The sequence below is a fragment of the Pelophylax lessonae genome (genome assembly GCF_965119305.1).
Source record: "Pelophylax lessonae genome assembly, chromosome: 9".
Taxonomy (NCBI): Eukaryota; Metazoa; Chordata; class Amphibia; order Anura; family Ranidae; genus Pelophylax; species Pelophylax lessonae.
Window position 1 is genome coordinate 104,553,605 of NC_138776.1, and position 23,873 is coordinate 104,577,477.

At 44.4% G+C, this 23,873-nt stretch overlaps 1 protein-coding gene across 4 annotated transcripts in view; it reads left to right on the forward strand.

Annotated features, from left to right (window-relative positions):
* The window catches only part of ATE1 (arginyltransferase 1), a 153,456-nt gene that overhangs the window by 51,910 nt on the left and 77,673 nt on the right, over window positions 1-23,873 (forward strand). For 2 of the 4 annotated variants that reach the window (XM_082267397.1, XM_082267395.1), the window contains exon 7: window positions 1,843-1,971. The exons of 1 other annotated variant lie outside the window; for it this stretch is intronic. In XM_082267397.1, the coding sequence (XP_082123523.1) occupies window positions 1,843-1,971 (129 nt within the window). Of the gene's footprint in view, window positions 1-1,842; window positions 1,972-11,049; window positions 11,179-23,873 lie in introns of all 4 variants that reach the window. One more of the 4 variants, XM_082267396.1, reaches the window with a different exon arrangement.

The window sequence follows — 23,873 nt, forward strand, 5'->3', positions numbered from 1 at the left end:
ATGGCCAGCTTTACAGGTGTTTCAAAAGAATCATCTTTCTACAATATTTAACTAATATTGTGTATTTATCGATAAAATCAAAGATTATAGGCAAAGCTGAACAAATCTGAACAGAAGAGCTTTCTAAGTGGGTGTCTTAAGTCCATCTGACAGTTTATTCACGCTCTGCATTTTATATGCTTTAGGGTCATAACCAGCTGCCTGTAGGGTTAGTTGAACCCCACTGAACAGGCTATTTACTTTTTACACAGGGTCTTTAGAGAAGAGGGTGACCCCAGTAAATTGGATGTGTCATAATTATTTCTACTTGACTCCATTCTAAAGTGCCCATTACCTCTATGGTGCGCTCCTCCTTGAGTTCTACGGACTGTGTTGGGAATTTCCTCTCACATTGTTTTAAATTAAACTTGAGGTACACTTGGGTGCTGCATGCCCATATTTTTTAAACTGTAGCCAAATTTTTGAGCCTTTTCTGTCGTCCCTAATATAAATATTTGTTTTAATCACCACTTAGGCCCCGTTGACACTGGGGCGACACTACTTCCCGGGGCGACCTCCGAGGTCGCGGCGCGCTGCTCGCACCGCGACCTCGGAGCGGCCGGCACGGACTTCATAACATTGAAGTCTATGCAGGTCGCTCCTGGTCGCCCCAAAGAAGCTCCGGACCCTTTTTCTAAGTCGGAGCGACTTGTGTCGCTCCTATTAGAACAGGTCCATAGCTTCTCAATGCAAGGCGACCTACGGTGACCTGTCAGGCGACCAGGTCGCCTGACAGGTCGCCCCAGTGTGAACGGGGGCTTAACATAACTAGTACAATTAAAAAGGAACAGTCACTTTTCTCAAGCAAACATTCAGGTGTATTTATATAAAAAAAAAGTTTAAATAGCTATTTGTCCAGTGACACTGCTAGTACATTCGTCTGTATGCGAATGGGGTAAAATCAAATGTTTTCAGGCTATACCACGGGTTTAATTATTATACATTCATAAATACAGAATAGTTCAGGAAAATACTCATGGTCACTTGAGGGGCTGAGAAACACAGGACATTTTCTATGATTCCCAGCTCCATCTAGGGGCTTAAATGTGGTATTTTCCTAAATTGCTGCATCTAAATAACATTTGACCTGTTGAGGAAATAGGAGAACATTTGATTTTGCCCCTTTTGCACAGAATGAATGCATCAACAGTTGTGCTAGACAAATTGCTACGCATGTTTTTTTTTTTTTTTTATGAGTACACCTCACACCGACACATGGGTCGAATGTTGGGCGACATCAGCCGGCTCATAAAAATACGTCCGCCAATCTGACAGAAGCCAGGAAGCAGCAGGGGAGATCGCTGTACTAATATCAGATTGTTAGTACAGCTGCTCCGATCTGAGCTGTCTATTTATTTTCAACTGCTTAGTTGAACGGAAAAAAAGAGTGGTGTGTACTAGGATTAATTGTTACAGGACTATCCGAGCCTGCAAAAATGTCATGTTCAGAAATGCAAACAATTGGGACATGTGCATGTCTGCTCTTTCTACATACCATGTCATTACTGGCAGGTGGTCTGACCTAAGAAAAAAGAGCTCCATGTCAGTTTGCATGGTGTAGTAGAGGGACATACTCTTTCAGGGTGTCATATTTAATACATTGTTTAACAAAGTTTTCATTAGCACTCTTTAAGGCTCTTTAATTAGACTGACTTAAATTGAATTTTAGTTTCTTTCCCTGATTTAAAGACTAAAGATGGGTGTTTTTTGATTATAAAATATTTGTTCCTATCTTTGACTGTGATTGTACTGGTACTTTAATCCCAATGTCTTCTCTTCTTTTTTTTCCCACTCCTTTTGAAGCTAAGACTTGTAAGGTCTTCTCCTCCTAGCCCCCAGTTCAAAGCTACGTTTCAGGAGTCTTACCAGGTGTATAAACGATATCAGATGACTATTCACAAGGACCCACCCGACAAGCCCTGCATAAGCCAGGTCAGACAGCAAAAGGATTTACCAGATCTTGCAGAAAGAAGCACTTGCCACACTAAAACTCATACTCTGGCTTTTTGCAACCTAACATTTTCATGTTTTAGTTAAAGCGTAGCAAAAGTACAGCATAGTAGAACCTTCCTTTTGTACATTTAACTTGTTATCAATAATTGGTTACCATTTATACAGCACCGCCAGCACTTAAATCAGTTCACAAAACCTTGCTAGAGAAGCCAGTGTCTTAACTGGCTCCAGAGACTTTGGTACATCATGTGATTTGCCTGCAGCCACTCAGGCCACTGTATCATGTATCTCAACTGTACACATACTTGCTTTTGCTGGATCTTGTACTTAGCCATGTGTCAGCAGGAATCTGCAATGTTCAGGCTGAAAGGCCAAGAAATCTAAACAGGATCTTGGTGTTCAGCTCAAAAAGACCTTGCCATTCTATGTTTCTTTACACTGGGCATTGACCCAGCTGTATTAAAAGCTGCTTACCTGCAACAAGAGAACGTGTGCTTGATTCCACTGGCTTTTTGTTATTGACAGTGTGCTGATGCTTGGTTTTTGTGTGAGTCTAGGATGGCACTTCAGGGTTCATGAAAGTGCATAATGGACTAGAGAAAGTTCCTGGTGCGCTATTGGTCAAGCTTAGTTTTATTTTGTTGTGTTGGAAGAGGTGGAACTTTTAATTTGAATAGATTTCATTAGATAAAGGTTGAGCAGATGTATTAAAAGCTCATGAAATGTTTGGGACTAATTAGCGAAACCCAGAAAAAAACGAGTTGTTGCTTATAATAGTCAATCTTTTTTTTTATTATTTTTATGGACACGTTAGAAATTGGAAGGTAACAATCGGTTACTTTGGGCACCATTTTTTATCTATCTTTCTAAACTCAACCTCTTTGTGATCTTCATCTCCGTATCAGGAGTTTGCTTTCATTTTGTGATCTTCACTAGAACTCAAGCAACTTGAATCAGGTTGCTGTGGAAAATGGACTAAATTGTGTTCCACTTTTCAGGTTCTGGATTACTTCTTTTGGTGACAGTAGATACATGCTTCAAAATTTATTTTAGATGTACAGTACTAGACTATGGTTTCTCAACCAGAGTTCCATTTAACCCTAGGGTTCCTCCAGAGGTTGCTAGCGGTTTCTTGAGCAATAAGCAATTTCTGCCTCTCAGATAAGTCCCCACTGACCCCAATAATCTAGGGCCGGCCCTACCATGGGTCCTGCTGGGTCCAATGGTCCCAGACGGCAGTTTGAGGGGGGCGGCAAATGGATGACCGCATTTTTTCTGGCAGTTTTGTGTGCAGGGCTGCTGCTATTAGTACACATAAGTCAGGGGCGCCGGAGGTGCCCCTCCTTATTGGCTGTGCAAGTTAGGGACAGCAGAAGGAAAGGGGACTTCTGGACACGAGAAGCTCCATGTCTCCCCCCCCCCCCCGTCCAGGTGGGCAGATGGTGCATCCCAGTGAGCCCGGGGCAAAAAGCAGCTTCAGCAGCTGGGCTGTCTCTGAAGCCTGCGGCCGTCCATTCAGTTCACAGAATGGCTGGCGGCGGAGACTAAAAGGTCAGCTGACTCATGAGGACTGAAGGTGGGAGGGGCTGGAGCTGCGGCTGATCTCGGCAGAGGGGTCACTGCTGCTTGTTCAAGACACCACGAGCCAAATTGATTACAACTCATAGGCGTGCACACCCTAATCATCTCATGCATGTTACATACTTGCCCACAGCAGTGACTGTCCCACTACAGCTCCCAAACACTTTTTTTCTATCTCCCCCAGAAATCTCCTGTACATTCCACCTGTCCCCTGATTTTCTTAGATTCCCCCCCCCCCCCCCCCCAGCTCCAGTGTCTGCTCAGAGAACCTGTGTTATCAAAGTCTAAATTCCCCACATTAACTAACCACTCAATACAAGTTAACTGTCTTCAATAAACGGAGCAGAGCACTGTGTTCACGGTCATTTACATGGTAGTGCAATTGTATGAACACTAAAAAAAATCAGTTATTTTGCATTTACACAGTTTAGCGTTTTTCGCACACAAGCGCAGATGTGGTTTTTATGCATCACATGTAGGGCTGCCAATTTCAATGGGCTGCCCTACTCATGAGCAACATGGAAAAGAAGTCCCTTCCCCATCCCCCACCAGCACTGCCACGGATCCCACTGCCTGTATACTACCCTAGGCTGCCGGTGTGCTACCCTAGCCTGTCTATATACTACCCTAGCCTGTCTATATACTAACCTAGCCTGTTGCATGTAAATCTGACTTCCTGTTAAACTTTTCAATTATTGTGATATAAAATAATGCATGTGGGTTCCTTTTGGTGGGCGTGTTTTTATTGATTTATTTTTTGGGGGGGGGCAGCATTTCATTCTTGGACCCAGGCAGCACAATGTCTTGGGCCAGCCCTACAATAATCTTTTAGCTATCTGTAAAAGGGTAATTCTTCCCAATGACCACAAATGTAAGGAACATTCTTCCCACTGACCATCACACTAATGTATCATAAGTTGTAGATATATGAATATTTAACAGGGTTTCACTGAAACAGGAAGGGTTACCTATGTGTTGAAAAGGTTGAGAAAGGGCCATACACACAGACCCTTTTCTAGCAATTTTGTCAGTTTTTCATCACAGAAACAATTGCATGGGTTAAGACAACCTACCAACATTTCTGCAATGTAAATACATAAACTGTAGGTTTTGGGTTCCCCATGAATCTGTTTAATTTTTTTTCCACTGAAAACTGGTTAGGTTTTTAGAAATTTGCCTGCTGTATGGCCAGAGTTAAGGCTTAATGGATTCTATTAGTGTTGGTCCACTTATAAAGAACTTTCTAGTTTTAGGTAGATTCAATTTTATTATCTTTGCTCCATGGTGATGAGTTCTTAGCACTTGGGTTTCAAAGTCTACTTACCTGCTGCAACCATGAGAAAGCCTTACTAATTATTTTACATTTTTATTTAATATGATCAAGAAAGGAACAGGAGCCACCAAAATTCTAAATCGGGCATAAATAGAACCTGTGGCACTTAGGTCTTGAGGCAAAACTCCTACAGATATAAGAAGCTAGTAAATGATTTAGAGTGCCAGATTCCAACAATATTAAATATTACTTTTCGGTGATCTGATGCCTTAAATAAACCTCTTCCTTACAAGCTGTTCAGTTTATAACCATCTCCCTGATGCATAGTGAATGAGCAAAAATTGCTTTACTCTACATCATAGGCCCAGTTGTTCCTTCATTGGATGCCACCATCTCGTGTCTCACAAACCCTAAATAGGGTTAAGCCTAGCTGTGTCAAAGACACCTATGCTCTTCCTGTGACAGTGACATGTCATTGCAGTAGTTATGTATGATGATAAGGGATTAGCTGCTGTTTCAGTGCAGTTTAGTTTGCTTAAGTTGTGTGTTTTGGGGAAAGAAGACTGTTTGGAACAACTGATGAAGTGGCTTCTGAAGGTATCCTTACGTTTTACATGTTTGGTGAATGCAAAGGTTCACTTTAGAAAGGCAGACTACAAAGGGCATATGTCTGTTTTCAACGTGATGATACATTGTATAACTAATGGACAGTGTGATACCTATACTTTTTGTATTGCGTAGTGTTGAGGTTGAATAAAGACAACAGTCCATCCAGTGCAACCTGTGCAGGTGTGTGTGTGTGTGTGTCAGTGACATGATCATTTCCCATAACCCTAAATTTTGTGATCTGTGAGATACACATCCAAGAGCCTTTTAAAAGTAGGCATACTCCCCGCAGCTACCACCAATTGTGTAAGAGAGTTTCACATTCTCACCGCCCTTACAGTGAAAAACCCCTTACGCAGCTTAAGGTTAAACAGCCTCTCTTCTAATCCTATTGTGTGGCCACGTGTCCTCTTACACTCCTTGAGACTAAATGGCTTTTTTCCTATGCTGGGATCACCATTGAAGTATTTCTAAATTGCTATTATGTCCCCTCTCAGGTGTCTCCTCTCCAGGGAGATTAAATTAAGCGCTTGTAATTGCTCCTCATAATTAAGGCCCTCCAAACTCCTAATTAGTTTAGTTGCCTTTCTTTGGAGACTCTCCAGTTCTAGCACATCCCTTCTGAGGTCTGGCGATCAGATCTGGACAGAATATGCCAGATGTGGCCGGACCATGGTTTTATAAAGTGGTAGGATTATAGCTTTATCTCTGGCATATATCCCCTTCCTTAAACATGCTAATGTTCTGCCGGCTTTGGCAGCTGCAGCTTGACATTGCATGCTATTGCTTATTCTATCTTCTACTAGAACCCCCAGATCTTTTTCCATCCTGGATTCCAGCAGAAGTTTCCCCTCTAGAGCATAATTTGCATTTGTTTTTAGCCCCCAAGTGCAATACCTTACCTTTCTCTTCATTAAACCTTGTTTGCCATGTAGTTTCCCACTCTGTTATTTTGTTCAGGTCATTCTGTAAGATTTCTATTTCTTGGTGAGAAGTTATTACCCTGCTTATTTTTGTGTCATCCACAAAAACTGAGATTGTGCTAATGATTCCGTCCTCTATGTTATTAACAAATAAATTGAACAAAATTGGTCCCAGGACTGAGCCTTGGGGGACCCCACTTACCACTCCAGACCAGTCCGAGTACGCGTTATTTATCACCACCCTTTGGACACGTCCATGTAACCAGTTTTCTATCCAAGAACAAACCTGGTGGTCGATGCCTGCAGACCTTAGTTTGTAGATTTAGTGTTTGTGGGGAACTTTGTTGAATGCCTTAGCAAAATCCAGATACACAGGTCTCCCCCTATCTAGATAACAGCTCACCCCCTTGTAAAATTTTAACCCGTGCTGATTACGGCTGATGATGCTGTTGTTGTTAACAAATTCTTGGATATAGTCCCTTATCCCTTCCAATAATTTACATGCAATTGATGTCAGGCTGACCGCCCTCCGCCCTTTTTTTTGAATATTGGTATCACATTGGCTTTCCTCCAAACACCTGGTACAGTTCCTGTCAATATACTGTCTGCAAAGATTAAGAACAACGGTCTAGATTTAACCCTACTGAGTTCCTTGAGTACTCTCAGGTGCAAGCCATCCGGTCCTGGTGATTTATTTGTGTTAATGTTATCAATTCTTTCCTTAACTTCACTCTCTGTTAGCCACTGCAGCAAGTCCTGTGATATGCTGCTAACCAAACAGTCATGGTTGGGATATCCCCTCCTTTTCGTGTGTAAGAACAGAGGAAAAGAAAGATTTTAGTACAGTTGCCTTCTCTGTGTCCTCTGTAACCATCCCCCCATCATAGTTAATTATGTGTGTGACGTGCTTTGACCTTGCTTTTTTGCTATTACTATATTAAAAGATTTTCTTAGGGTTTTTTACTCTCCTCTGCTATGTGTCTCTCAGTCATTTTTAGCCGTCCTGATTTTGTTTTTACATTTCTTGTTAGATTCCTTGTATTGGTGGAAAGCCGATAATGTCCCTCTGATTTATATTTCTTAAACGCCATTTTTTTCTCTCTAATAAGCATTTTTACATTATGGTTTAGCTACCCTGGTTTGACCATGGCTCTTCTATATTTATTTCCCATTGGAATGCACTGTGAGATGCTTTTGTTTAATATGTTCCTAAAGCATTCCCATTTTTCCTCCGTGTTCAATGTTCCTAGGGTTTGGTCCCAATTTATGTTCTCTGATATTGAGTTCATTTTAGGAAAGTTTGCACTTCTGAAGTTTAGGGTCCTTGTGTTCCCCTCGTGCCTTGTTGTCCTATGGTTTACTCTAAATGTGATCATCCTGTGATCGCTTTAACATAATTTTGTCCTGTACTGCTACATCTGATATTACACCCGAATTGTTTGTAATTAATAGATCTAGCAATGCATTATTTCTAGTAGGAGAATCCACCATCTGAGACATGTAGTTGTCCTGTAAGACATTCATGAAATAACGGGCCTTTACTGAGTGAGCTGTCCCCTCTTCCTGGTCAATATAGGGATAATTGAAGTCCCACATTACAATGACTTGTCCCTACTTTGCCGCTAGTCCCAACTGTGATAGAAATTCCAGCTCTACCTCTTCCCTTTGGTTGGGGGGGGGGGGGCTATAACATACCCCCACTATTACTTTCCCTCTTAATTCTTTCTTATGGAGTTCTACCCACACAGATTCCATCTCTGCCCTTGTCCCTTCCATAATGTCACTTCTCTCTACCACCCTTACGTTATTTTTGATATAGAGACATACCTCTCCCCCCTCTTTTGCCTTCCCTGTCCTTCCTATACACAGAATACCCTTCAATATTTGCCAGCCAGTCATGTGACGGGTCAAACCAAGTTTCTGTTATTCCCACAAGGTCTATGTCCTCCTCGTGTATTAACGGTTCCAATTCTTCCATCTTATTAGCTAGGCTCCTGGCATTTGTGTATACCCCTCTCAGTATTGTAGGAGTCGATAGTGATTTACCATTAAGTTTATTCCTGCTTGGTTTGAGGTTTGTCTGCTCATTCCCCCCACCCCCAGTAGTTGTCGTTACGGTTATATTGTCACTGCTGACCCCCATAATAGCTTCTGTCCTTTGCTCACTACTAACTGTCACTACCTCTGAGCCCTCTCCCCCAACACCTAGTTTTAAACCCCTCCATCTTTCTTCCCCTGTGGATTTGTTGTTCCTACATTTTTTTTTTCTTCTAACCTCATTTGGTAGTAAACAGTTGTAGGAAAAACAACTTTGGTGCTCTTCTTCTTCGTTGAGCTCATCTGGGAAAAAAAACTTAGTGGTTCTAAAGCTTTTTTTTTTTTTTTAACCTTAGTACATTCCCTACATTAAGGTAAAAACATTTTAGGACTTGCTGTGCCCCCCTCTAAACACTTACCTCACTCCTGAATCAGTCCTGTGCTGTGCCCAGCTGCAATCTTTTCTCTCTCTCTCACTGACAGGTAGCAGCCAGAGCCATTGGCTCCTGTTACCCTCAAATTTAGTGAGGAGTGGGCGGTAAGGGCTGACCCGAGCCGCATTGTGTGTGTCAGTAGACGCACACAGCCTGGCTGGGGATCAAGCCCATACATCTGCCCCCCATAGCAAGTGGCTTGCTATGGGGGCAGACAGAGAAGAAGAGGAGCAGACAGCGCCGGTGGGGGAACCTCTAGAAGGAGGTTCCGGAACGCTCTGTGATGTACCATTGCACAGAGAAGGTAAGTAAAACCGTTTGGTATTTTAGTAAAAAAAAAAAAAAGTTCAGAATCACTAATCGTTGATATTAGAGGGAAAAATAACATTGAGTTGCTCCAACCTATGCACCTGAAGTGGTGTACCTAGCTAGAAGATCTAAAGGTGTCTCTGTTAGGAATGGACCATGTGACAAAGAATTCATTGGAAAATATTCATATAAAGGTGTTCTAAGTTCAAATTTTTAGCCTCTGTAAAAAAAGTTTTATACTTGCTTCTAACTAGTTCAAGCACTGGTTAAAACAGTCAGGCTTAGTGGGAACTGGAGACTTAGCAAAAAACATATTGGAAAATTGGTGCCACTGATTGGTGATTGTCCTGTTTTCCAAAGAAATGGAAATGATTCTTTATATTGCATGCGCTGCAGTTTTTCCACAATGCCCATGTCATGGAGATGTTGTGGTGGGTGGTGTTCAGAACATTTTAGCTGCCTGTGCTGTTTTTATACACCTACCTCCTTTCTGCTTAGCTCATATGTGAGTGCTTTGCTTATGAAAGGTCAGCTGAGATACATACTGGACGGGGTTGGATTGAGCCTGCATGTTTGAACACGCTGACTGTGGCTGGCCTAAGTTGGTTAAAGCAACATAAAGCGTAACATTGTCTCCACTCTCCACTGTTTCACAGTGTGTAGCAATTTAAAAAAAATAATACACTACAGTGCAGACTGGAAATTTTAGCAGACCTTTTAGTGAACTGAAAAAAGATTAATTACCAGTAATGAATTACTGCATGAGTAATATTAGTTTATGCTTATGACTCCGTACATAAAAAAGGTTTTGTAAAGTTCCAGAAAAGCACCACTTCTAACCACCAATGTCTCCTCCTCAGTCTATGGATGTTCTAGGTTCTGGCCTGGGAAACCTGTCTCTGCTCCATGCTCTGTCTCTGAGTCAAACAGACAAGCCTCACTTGCATATCACTGCTCATGAAAGACTTTACTCGGCATACACCACCATGCTGAGAGTCCCCGCTTAAGATCAGCTCCTGTTGACACATTTCACCCTCATGGACTTAGTCATTGGGACTACAACTAAGCCTGTGAGGGGTAATTGTGTCAGCAGGGGCAGGTCTTAAGCTGGGACTTTTGGCATGTTGTGTGCTGAGTACAGTTTTGCATGGGAAGTGACATCACAGTCCAGCCTGTCTGTTTTAACTCAGGGATGATACATAGGAAAGGGTCCTTTTAAAATTCTAACGTGTCTCTTCATAAAGTGGCTTATAAGATTTTTATACGTTTATTGAAAGAAAAAGTAACATACATCGTACAGTTTATGCATTTCCCGAAAAGTTCCATCTCAAGGCAACTACATCGCAAGCTTATAAGATTTTAAGTGTTACTGTGTAGTGCAGGGCTGGACTATATTTCCAGATGCCAGACATTCAGGGTGTCTTAGGGCTCATTCAGATAGCAGATTAGTACCCTTCTCCATGCAGAGCCGCTGGTAGATGCCTGTGTATCCACCTGGGAGCTGCATGCAGGTAGCCCATAGAAGTGAGCCCTAAAACATTTAGGATGGCTCCTAACCTTTTTTTTTTTTTTTTTTTTGTTTGCTTATACAATTTCTGGTTTCTTGAATTTGTCTGCTGACCTCTACTCTATTAGCTCCACCATTCCCCACCCCTGGTAAAGTGTTTTCAACCTTTTTTTCTGTTCAGCTTCTGACAACACACTCATTTGGAACATGTGACATTCCGATGCATGTTGGGAATATTGATATGTTTTTTTTTTTCTCCTTCCATAGCAGGTGTCAATATACAACAAACCTGCAGTGCTCATTTATTGCACATCCTCTTCATGTTCATGCATTATGTTAGTCCTGTAGCTTATCCCTTGTCTGCTTGACTTTCCCTTGCCCCTAAAGGTCAAGTTAGTTCCAGCCTCCATGGAGGACCCAGAATTCGTGTCAACCTTCGAATCTTCTGCAGCTCTCTATGCCAAGTACCAGATGAGTGTGCACAAGGATCTCCCTTACGAATGTGGCCCAGATGAGGTACTGCCTGTCTGCTCCTCCTAAGTGTTGTACTGTGTCCTATTCTTTATTTCCCTCTTCAGTCTCTCCATGCCTTGTCACAAAACTTTATAGTGACATGATTGAACTTTCCCTCACACATCGCAGCAGTCGTCACTTCACCACCAGTGTAACATAGCTGATGAGTCACTTTTTTTTCCCCTGTAAGGTGTGTTTTACAAGACTCTGTGGCCTTGCATTTCCAGTGGATTTTATGGTCACGTTTTTTTTTTCTGCTGAAAATGTCCAGACCAAATTTTACACACTCCTGGTTGTGACTCATACGTGCTTGTTAAAAAAAAAAAAAAAAGAGAAAAGCCCCATAATTCCACGGTGCTGAGTATAAGATAGTCACCCCTTATACCAGCTTCTGTGCAGGGTTATAAAGAATGCTTTAAATGAGGAAAATCTTTAATGTATCAGGAAATGGGTGACACAGTCTCCTAAAGCTTGATGTTTTAGCTATGTCAAAGCAAAGAGAACATTAGTGCCTAAGATAAAACAAACTGTAATCATTGTAGTGTGGTCTGTAAATTGATTACAGTGTAGCTGTACATTTTTTTTTTTTAAAAAAAGGGTGGTTTTGTGTCATTTGTTGGCAGGTGGCAAAAGGCTTGCCTGTAAACGTGAGGTCTGCGAGGCAAAAGATCTTGTATGCAGAGCTATTGCCTCCAGCTGAATGGAAAGTAAAGGCAGCAGATATCTCCCCTTACATTGCAGTTTCCTAAGGGCTAGTTCCAAATACAACATACTTAAAATAGTAAAACAATTTAGCCACATGAGAAGGAGCCAATGAGGCTTTTCAAAATTATTATAATCACGCATAGATTTTTTTACTGGAAGCATTGTATTGTGTAGGCGAGCAGAAATGCTTTCCTGGTCAAAAAACTTTTTTTTTTTACATTTGCAGTTAATGTAACTAAATGACTAGTTTATGTTGACTGCTCCTTACCCATGGCCTTGTACACTCTCACATTAAATTGCTGTTCATACAAATGCTCCTTTATACATGTAGCTGTTTTCCAACATGAGTGTTGGTGTTACTAAACCCAGGACCTGCATTCACTTTATCTGGTCTCCCACAGTGCACTCAACAGGGAAATGCATCTATTTTAGTAAATATAAACTGCCTTTTCTCATCAGCAGTATATAGTAGTCTTGTGACATCTATCATTGTCTAGGTAAAGCTTGTAGAAGGAGTTTTCATTTTACTCGTACTGTCCTATGAGACTGCAGGATCCCTGACCCTCTGTCTAGACAGTGCTGATTGGCCCTGTGCTGAGCTGATCACATGCACCCTCCCAAGAAATAAACAAAACTCTCTAGCAGTACACACCAAACTGAGCATGTGCAGAGTGCCCCCAAGGCTCTGTATTATCAGTAGATATATTGGGGACAGTGGAAGAAGGGGAGGATCAGAGGTTTCACAGTGAGTATAACAAGCATGCTTTACTGCATATACAGACTGATTTTACTGTTGTGGGTTTAGTAACACTTTAAGTTTGTTGCACAAATGTATTATGGTTTGCCCCACAAGTCTGTATGCGTGGGATATGTGGCATGTACTGTAGGTAGTAATGCTCAGTAAAACATGAGTTTTGCAGTGTATTTGGTGCCATTTGATTCAAATACTGTAGATGCTGACTTTTAATATTAGGACACTTATCTGTCCACGAATCCAGCATTGTCTTCACCCAAGTCGATTTTTTAATTGGCTCTTGGGTGCTATCGCCGCCATCTCGGCTAAAGGAAACCAGCAGTGAAGCCTTCCAGCTTCACAGTTGGTTACCTTCCCTGGTCCCCAACCCTGGTCCTCAGGGCCCACTAACAGGCCAGGTTTGCAAGATAACTGAAATACATCCCAGGTGATATAATTTGCTGCTCAGTGATTGCATTACTCTAGTCTGCATCTCCCCAAGGTAATACATAAAATCTGGCCTGTTAGTGGGCCCTGAGGACCGGAGTTGAGGACCACTGACCTACTGCACATGCACGAACCGCGATGTGCTCTATGAATAGCCCAGTGGCGGGGGGAGGATAAGGGGGGGCGGAACTTCCAGATGAATTAGCCGCGGCCGTCAAAACCAGGTACCCGCTCCCCCCTGAAAGATGCCAAATGTGGCAGTGGGGGGAGGGGGAGGAGGCAAACAAGCTGAGCTTTCCCTTTTGGGTGGAACTCAGCTTTAAGTTTTAGTCCACAACACCACACAGATCTGACAATCTGTGCATTGCAGTGCTCAGGAAAATAAAAAAGAAGCGCATGTGTATTGGAGCTCATTGTCATCTCATTGAAATCGAACAGGCTGGCTTACCACAATGCAGATCAACATGCATGCAGTAAAGCACTCAACAATGGAAATCCAACCTTTTTAAGACATCTTGCCCTGAAAACTAAAGGTAGACTTCTGTTTAAACCTTCTTTACACTCTTTCAGTGTCTTTGAAAAACAGAAGCTGCAGTATCAGTTTTATATACAGTATCTCACAAAAGTGAGTACACCCCTAACATTTTTGTAAATATTTTTATATCTTTTCATGTGACAACACTGAAGAAATGACCCTTTGCTACAATGTAAAGTAGTGAGTGTACAGCTTGTATAACAGTGTAAATTTGTTGTCCCCTCAAAAATAACTCAACACACAGCCATTAATGTCTAAACCACTGGCAACAAAAGTGAGTACACCCCTAAGTGACAATGTCTAAATTGGGCCCAAAGTGTCAATATTTTGTGTGGCCACCATTTTTTCCAGCACTGCCTTGGGCATGGAGTTCATCAGAGCTTCATAGGTTGCCACTGGAGTCCAACAATTTATACTGTTAAACAAACTGTACACTCACTACTCTCCATTGTAGCAAAGTGGCATTTCTTCAGTGTTGTCACATGAAAAGATATAATAAAATATTTATAAAAATATGAGGGGGTGTACTCACTTTTGTGAGATACTGTACATCTGTCTAGGTGAAAAAATAAAAAAAAGATGGTTTGAAAAATGGCCTCACCCTTCATGTGAATATGCACATGAATTGCAAAGATGAGTCTTGAAGGCTGGATTTACACTGTTTTGTGTGCATGCAGTGCATATGGTAATGCACACATGTAGGTGTGAATGGGTCTATAGGGTCTCCCTTGTTCTTTCACATTAAACTGCAGTAAATAGATATGAACCAGCCACAAAGGAAAGGATGGGATTTCTAAAAAAAAGTTTTGCTGCTATAAAACAGACAAGTGTGAATAGGCCCTTAATGTTAGCGGGTGGAAACCCCTCTGCAATTTTGAAGGGTTTGAAGTAAACTACTTACATGTATAGCTACCGTATAAACTCGAGTATAAGCTGACTTTTTCAGCATGTTTTTTTATGCTGAAAAAGCCCCCCTCGGCTTATAACTCGAGTCACAGTCTCACTTACCTTTTCCCCGGGCAGTGCGCATGCGCCGCTGCTCGGGAAAGCCAGTACACGCTCGGCTATTCACAGGCAGATGGCGCATGCGCGGTGATGTGTTGGCGCCTGGCAGCGCCATTTTTAAAAGTAAGGCGGAAAGGTAAATGAGACTCCTCCACAGCCCCTGCATCTCCTCAGGAAATGCAGTGCTGCGGGCATGGTACAGGAGATTCTCCTGTACCATGCCCGCAGCACTGCATCTCCCGTGTAAAGCCTGTGTACCATCTGTGCCATGCCTGTGTACCATCTGTGCCATGCCTGTGTACCATCTGTGCCTTGCCTGTGTACCATCTGTGCCTTGCCTGTGTACCATCTGTGCCATGCCTGTGTACCATCTCCTGTGCCATGCCTGTACCATCTCCTGTACCATTCCCACAGCCCTGCATCTCCTGTACCATGTCTGCAGCCCCTGCACCATGCCTGGAGCCCCTGTTTTGGGTCTCGTGGTGGTCCAGTTGGATCCAGTAGCTGCTGCATTTCCCACCCTAGGCTTATACTCGAGTCAATAAGTTTTCCCAGTTTTTTTAGGTAAAATTAGGTGCCTTGGCTTATATTCGGGTCGGCTTATACACGAGTATATATGGTATCCATTTTTTCTTATATTAATATTACAAGTGATAGATGATACACATTTCTTAGCTTGCTGGTTGTATGACATTTTAAATAATTCCCAGGAAGTACTTCAAACCTATCACACTACCTTCCCAGTACAGGAATACAGACATACCTTATCCCTACACCCAGCAATCATCAGACAGTACCTGGAGGCTTCATCCTGTCTGATCTCTGTAACCACATAAGTACAGAGCCTGGCTGTGCAGCCCCTGCAAGAAAACACTTTGACTGCACTAAAGTACTTGTGGCTAGGGAACTAAGTGCCAACAGCTGCTTACTCACACAGAGCACTTCTTGTTGGCATCTGAAAATACTAATCCCAGCGGTGTCTAAAAATGTACTGCAGGTAACATTTGGTTACACTTTCTATATGTATATACCAAAACACATCCTACTTTTCTCTTTTTAACTTTCCTGTGACTTCTCCAGTCAATGATTGCTGTGTTTTGCAATTCTTTTCGATTATTTTATTTTTTAGAAGTACATTCGTTTTTGTAACATTCTGATTTTGGGTATAAGGAGGTAGATTTAAAAAAAGAGTATTAACGGGTTTCTCTGCACTATTGTAATTGTATCTCTACTTTCAGGTAAGTTGACTCTTGAAACATATGCAAGTTTTCCCTCAGCATCAGTTGCTTATGTTTCCTCAAAAGAATTCTGCATGCTTTCTGTTTGATTTGTGTATTCGCTGCCTGTCACTAAGCAGTGGGGAGTAGACACCATTGCACCGTGGAAATGTTAGGGGGTCACAAAGGCCTATGTTTCTTTTGAAGGTATAGCTAGGAGCAATAGAAGCCAGGGGACCTTTTACAACCAGTCAGAACGCAAAGTAGGATCTTCATTACTGCCTGTGGCCTCATTGAAAAGCAATTTCTTGATTTCTTGTTGTGGTGTCACCAGGACAAAAAAAGAGTGAGTGCTAACATCCCCAAAACAAACGCACAATGTCCATATATACAGGATATATTTAGAAAGAGGGTGGACAGCACCAGCAGTCGAAAACTGTTATCTGTGCATATAACCAGATGTCCCCCCCCCCCCCCCCGCCAAAATAGACAAAATACAAGTGCGGATTAGAGCACAAGGAACATAACTTATTACTCCATCAAATAATAAATCATTTTTTTAATTACTAGCCTGCACTATGCAGTGAGAAAGGAAATGTGTGTTCAGGTCCTAAATAAAATAGCTTCCATATATACAACATGAGATACAAAAATATACTTTATATACACACTTTACATACATGTGACTTTAAGACCCAGGACTAGAGTTAAGCGGACACCTGGATGTCCGTGTTCGGCGGGTTCGGCCGAACTTTAAAAAAAAGTCCGGGTCCATGTCCCGGACTTTTGCCGAACTTTTCCCGGACACCGAACCCCATTGAAGTCAATGGGGACCCGAACTTTCAGGCACTAAAATGGCTCTAAAACACCAAAGGAAAGGGCTAGAGTGCTGCAAATGGCAGCAAAACGTAATTAAGAGCATGGCAAGTGCTCTGCAAACAAATGTGGATAGGGAAATAACTTAAAACAACAAAAAAAAAACAGAAAAATAAAACAATGTTCTTCATCTCTGAAGGACGAGGCCCATATGGAGTAGGAGGGAGGTTGAGGTGGTGGTGGATGTGGCGGTCTCATAGGCGTGCGCACAGGGTGTGCCGGATGTGCCTGGGCACACCCTAATCACCTAGGGCACATAGCATTATCACTCTGTTTGCCAGTGAGGAGATGGGAAAGATCTCCCTCGGACCTGCTCTGCTCTATTTCTCTTTGCCAGCAGGGAGAGTAATGTATCGGGGCCATGTACATGTAGGCAAACACATGCATGTGTATTTCAACTTTGGGGTGCACACCCTAATGCAATAGGCTGCGCACACCTATGGGCGGTGTAGGTGGAAGCGGCGGTGGAGGAGGACCAGGGCCGGATTAAGAGCATCATGGGCTTGGTGCTGAGGATTTTGAAGGGCCTTAAGGGCCGTGCCTTGGCATGCACCCAGAGTAGGAAGGGTGCAGCCATGCATGCCTAATTCAACATGGGATGCTGTCTCTGAAGCCCATAAACACATCCATGCATCGGCAATTGTCCCTCCTTGTCCGGCCTTCGTGCTGTGTGGGGAGGTTCTGAGGGAGCTGCCTGGGGAAGCGAGCATAGAAGCCAGACTTCTGTGTTTACAAGTGACAGAAGAGCGGTAACAGTGAATATGGCCAACCCGGGGCCTATATAAAAGGTAGGGGCCTGGAGCTGCAGCTCCAATAGCCCCTACGTTAATCTGGCCCTGAGGAGGACGAGGTAGCCAACACTGCTTCTTTTCACAAATTTTAAATGAGGGTACACCCCAAAAGAGTGAGAGAGAGCAAAAATGGAACAATGGGTGGGTAAGGTCGGTATCCATCGCTATTCTGCACAAGGTACGGAAAAGTCCCGTGGGATCCATGCCTGGTTCATTTTAATGAACGTGAGCTTGTCCACATTGTCTCTGGACAGGCGGCTGCGCTTGTCTGTTATAATGCCCCCAGCCGTGCTAAATACCCGTTCAGATAATACACTGGCTTGTAACGCTCCTGCGTTTCATGTATGGTGTGGATTTTCAGCTGCAGAAATATTCCACTTCAGTAGTCATGTAAGAGAGATGCTGAGATACCATTCCCAACCTCAATGACTCATCATGTGTGGAAGGTCTTAATTCAGCTAGTAAATACACACACTCAACAAGCTGGTTCCTAGAGTGACTTTATGTATGTAGTAACACAGTGATGAAGATTTAAGAGACAGGTTGAGTGGAGGTGGTAGGTGACAGACACTTGAGGGTAAGACAGTAGCAGATGGATGCAGGTAGGTTTAGCAATCATGTATGGTAGCAGATGACAGAGTAGCAGGTGGACATACAAGAGAGATCAACCCAGTGCAGGAATAAGTAGCAGTAGTCTTAAGAGCTAGCAATCTAGATATGCAGATGTGATAAATAGTCTTTACTATGCAGAGCTAGATAGTGTAAGCTTAGTATAAGTTTATAGAGGGTTCCCCTGCGGGGTACTTAGCACTTATAGCAATACAGCCGAAGGTTGGTTCAGGAGGAGCGGATGATCCGGAAGCGGAATGCAGGGATCAGCGCAGCGAGGTTCCGTCAGCGAGGTATGCTTGCAAGCACGAAAGCTTCAAGCCAAGTTAGCATCCAGGTAAGGGTGTTTGAACGAACACATGTGAGTGAGAACCGGCGATTTAAATAGCCATCTAGTCCGGCGCTGAGTGATGACAGCTTCAGTCTTAAAGGTGTATGCGCACCTTTCCAAAAGAGAATGGTGGGGCGCATACACTTGTGAAAAGAGTAATTTAGGGTACCAAAGGTACCGGAACATTACATGGCTGCAGGGCACGCCAGCACCTCCAAGGCGTAAAGGGCAAGCTCAGGCCATGTGCCCAATTTGGAGACCCAGAAGTTGAAGGGGGCAGACCCGTCATTCACTACATGTAGGCGTGTGCACACATACTGCTCCACCATGTTGGTAAAATGCTGCCTCCTGCTAAGACGTTCCATCTGAGCTGCTGGTGCTGCTGTTTGTTGTGGCGTGCTGACAAAGCTTTTCCACATTTCGGCCATGCTAACCCTGCCTTCTGAGGTGCTGGCGGTGCCCTGGTTGCGTTGGCGACCTCTTCCTCCTCCTCCTCTGCCTTGTGCTTCCACTGTGGCCCCGCTGTCAGGTGGGAATGCCAGCAGCATCTCGTCTACCAGCGTGCGCTTGTACTCGCGCATCTTGCGATCGCGCTCCAGTGAGTGAATTAAGGACGGTACGTTGTCCTTGTAACGGGGATCCAGCAGCGTGGCCACCCAGTAATCAGCACAAGTTAGAATGTGGGCAACTCGGCGGTCTTTGTGGAGACACTGCAGCATGTAATCGCTCATGTGTGCCAGGCTGCCCAGAGGCAACGAAAGGCTGTCCTCTGTGGGAGGTGTATCTTCCGTGTCCTCTGTATCCCCCCAGCCACGCACCAGTGATGGCCATGAGCTGGCCTGGGTGCCACCCTGCTGTGAACATGGTTCCATCTCCTCCTCCAGCTCCTCCTCCTCATCCTCCTCATCCTCCAGAACTGTGCCCCTGCTGGACAATTGTGTCCCTGGAGTTTGTGTGTGCAGGAACCCACCCTCGGAGCCCCTTGCGAATGACTGCTCTGAAAGCCTTGGAAATGTTACCTCTTCATCCTCCTCCTCATCCTGTGCCACATCCTCTTCCATCATCGCCCGAATTGTTTTTTCAAGGAGGCATAGAAGTGGGATAGTTAAGCTGAGAACGGCGTCATCGCCACTGGCCATGTTGGTGGAGTACTCAAAACAGCGCAACAAGGCACACAGGTCTCGCATGGAGGCCCAGTTATTGGTGGTGAAGTGGTGCTGTTCCGCAGAGCGACTCACGCGTGCGTGCTGCAGCTGAAACTCCACTATGGCCTGCTGCTGCTCGCACAATCTTTGCAGCATGTGCAAGGTGGAGTTCCACCTTGTGGGCACGTCACATATGAGGCGGTGAGCGGGAAGGCCGAAGTTACGCTGCAGCGCTGACAGGCGAGCAGCAGCAGGGTGAGAACACCGAAAGTGCGCACAGACGGCCCGCACTTTCTGCAGCAGCTCTGACATATCGGGGTAGTTTTTAAGGAACCTCTGCACCACCAAATTCAGCACATGCGCCAGGCAAGGGATGTGCGTCAAACCGGCTAGGCCCAGAGCTGCTATGAGATTTCGCCCGTTATCGCACACCACCAGGCCGGGCTTGAGGCTCGCTGGCAGCAACCACTCATTTGTCTGCTGTTCCATGCTCCTCCACAACTCCTGCGCGGTGTGTGGTTTGTCCCCCAAACAGGCAAGTTGTAAAACTGCCTGCTGTCGTTTACCCCTGGCCGTGCTGAAGTTGGTGGTGAAGGTGTTACGCTGTGCGGATGAGGAGGCGGTATAGGATGAGGAAGCTGAGTAGGAGGAGTTAGGAACAGGAGGCAAACTGAAGCGCCCTGCAATCCTCGGTGGTGGAAGGACATGCGCCAAATTGCTATCCGCCTCAGGCCCATCCGCCACTGCATTTACCCACTGTGCCGTTAGGGAGATATAACGCCCCTGACCGTGCTTACTGGTCCACGTATCGGTAGTTAGGTGGGCCTTGGCACAGATGGCGTTGCGCAGTGCACACCTTATTTTTTCCCCCACTTGGTTGTGCAGGGAAGGGATGGCTTGCCTGGAAAAGTAGTGGCGGCTGGGCACGACGTACTGTGGGACAGCCACCGACATAAGGTTTTTAAAACTGTGCGTCTCCACCAGACGGAATGACAGCATTTCAAAGGCCAATAATTTTGAAATGCTGGCATTCAGGGCCAGGGATCGCGGGTGGGTAGGGGGGTACTTCCTCTTCCTCTCAAGTGTTTGGGAGATGGAAAGCTGAACGCTTCCACGGGACATTGTGGAGATGGTTGGTGACCCAGGTGGTGGTGTTGCTGACAGATCGCCTGTTTGCGGGGTGGCAGGAGCCGGTATCACTACAGATGTGGCTGGAGCGGCCGAGACTGCAGCAGAAGAGGAAGCGGGATGAGCCAGAGACATTTCTTGGTTTTGAAGGTGTGTACTCCACTGCAGCTCGTGCTTTGCACTTAGATGCCTGATCATGCAGGTTGTGCTCCGGTTGAGAAGGTTTATGCCTCGCTTCAGGCTCTGATTGCACAGGGTGCAAACCACTCGTGTCCTGTCATCAGCACATTTTCTAAAGAACTTCCACGCTAGAGAACTCCTTTGAGCTGACTTTGGTGCGCTCGTTCCCTTGCTGCGTTGGGCAGTAGCAGGCGTAGTGTCTAGGGCACGGCCGCTCCGCTTCTGCACCCTGCTCCCTCTTCTGCTGTGCTGGTGGCTCTGTGCGACCACCGCCTCTTCCTCCAAACTACTCAGGTCACCTGCATGACGTTCATTCCATGTGGGGTCGAGGACCTCATCGTCCTCCACATCATCTTCCACCCAGTCTTCACCCCTGCCCTCCTTGTCGGTCTCCACGATTCTGAACGCCGCAGCAGTTGGCACCTGCGTTTCGTCATCATCGGAGACGTGCTGCGATGGTCCTTGCATGTACTCATCTTGAGAAATAAGTGGTTGGGCATCGCTGCACTCAATCTCTTCCACTTCTGGGGCAGGGCTAGGTGGATGGCCCTGGGAAACCCTGCTGACAGAGTCCTCAAAAAGAAGAAGAGACTGCTGTATGGCTTGGGGCTCAGACTGCTTGCCTGATTTGCAAGGGGGTGAGGTGAAAGACGGTTGGACATCGGCTGCAGGTGCCAACTCTGACCTTTCTGCAGTAGACTGGGTGGGAGACAATGTGAAGGAACCGGAGGCCCTGTCAGCAACCCAATCTACTATCGCCTGTACTTCTTCAGGCCTCCTCACGTCTAGAGGCGCATGATGCCCTACCAAATACTGATGCAGGTTCTATCGCCTACTCACACTTGTGGAAGGTGTTTCACTTGTGCGTGTTGCTGGCACAGATCGACCACGTCCTCTCCTTGCAACAGGAGCTCTACCAGCAGCACCACGACCCAGGCCACGGCCCCTATTTGACGGTCTCCTCATATTTCTGTAATTTAAGATCTTGCCCTAGAAAGGTGTTTATTGAATAGCGGAACAAAAGAACAACAGTATCGCACGGGTGTATCTCACAGTCAAATATGCAAACTATGCCGCAATTTAATGTTTTTTACACCAAAAGGGTGTATATTGAATAGCGGAATAGGATAAAAAACTGTGTATCTCACACGTACAAACACAGACTAGGCCCGATTAAAGTTTTTTTGTACCCTAAAGGGAGGAAGAGGAGTAGGAGGAGTTGGGAACAGGAGGCAAACTGAAGCACCCTGCAATCCTTGGCGGGGGAAGGAGATGCGCCAAACTAATTTAAAAGGTGTATCTCACACGTACCGATACAGACTATGCCGTAATTTAATTTTTTACACTCCAAAAGGGTGTATATTGAATAGCGGAATAGGAAAAATTTTATATTACGGTGTATCTCACACGTACAAACACAGACTAGGCCCCGATTACAATTTTTTGTACCCTAAAGGCAGGATGAGGAAGAGGAGTAGGAGGAGTTGGGAACAGGAGGCAAACTGAAGCGCCCTGCAATCCTTGGCGGGGGAAGGAGATGCGCCAAACAAATTTAAAAGGTGTATCTCACACGTACCGATACAGACTATGCCGTAATTACATTTTTTACACTCCAAAAGGGTGTATATTGAATAGCGGAATAGGAAAAATTTTATAATCCGGTGTATCTCACACGTACAAACACAGACTAGGCCCGATTACAATTTTTTGTACCCTAAAGGCAGGATGAGGAAGAGGAGTAGGAGGAGCAGGCAGGAGGCAGACTGAAGCACCCTCAAATCCTCGGCAGTATGAGATGCGCCCCAAAAATTGGAAAGGTGTATCTCACACGTACCGACACAGACTATCACGCAATTTAATTGTTTATACCCAAAGGTTTTGATTAAATAGCGGAATAGAAAATATGATAAAAAAAGTGTATGTATCTCACACGTACACAACCACACTAGGCCCCAATTACTATTGTTTGTACCCCTAAAAGGATGGATGAGGAGTAGGAGGAGTATGGAACAGGCAGCACCCTCAAATCTTCAGAAGTATGAGATGAACCCCAAAAACTTGGAAAGGTGGATCTCACACGTACCAACACAGACTATCCCCCAATTTAACTGATCCCCAAAGGTTTTTGATTAAATAGCGGAATAGAAAATATGATCCAAAAAAGTGTATGTATATCACACGTACACAACCACACTAGGCCCCAATTACTAATGTTTGTACCCCTAAAGGCAGGATGAGGAGTAGGAGGAGTATGGAACAGGCAGCACCCTCAAATCTTCAGAAGTATGAGATGAACCCCAAAAACTTGGAAAGCTGGATCTCACACGTACCAACACGGACTATCCCGCAATTTAATTGATCCCCAAAGGTTTTTATTGAATAGCGGAATAGGAAATATGATCAAAAAAGTGTATGTATATCACACGTACACAACCACACTAGGCCCCAATTACTATTGTTTGTACCCCTAAAAGGATGGATGAGGAGTAGGAGGAGTATTGAACAGGCAGCACCCTCAAATCTTCAGAAGTATGCGATGAACCCCAAAAACTTGGAAAGGTGGATCTCACACGTACCAACACAGACTATCCCGCAATTTAATTGATCCCCAAAGGTTTTTATTGAATAGCGGAATAGGAAATATGATCAAAAAAAGTGTATGTATCTCACACGTACAGAAGCACACTAGGCCCCAATTACTATTGTTTGTACCCCTAAAGGCAGGATGAGGAGTATGGAACAGGCAGCACACTCAAATCTTCAGAAGTATGAGATGAACCCCAAAAACTTGGAAAGGTGGATCTCACACGTACCAACACAGACTATCCCCCAATTTAACTGATTCCCAAAGGTTTTTAATTAAATAGCGGAATAGAAAATATGATCAAAAAAAGTGTATGTATCTCACACGTACACAACCACACTAGGCCCCAATTACTATTGTTTGTACCCCTAAAAGGATGGATGAGGAGTAGGAGGAGTATGGAACAGGCAGC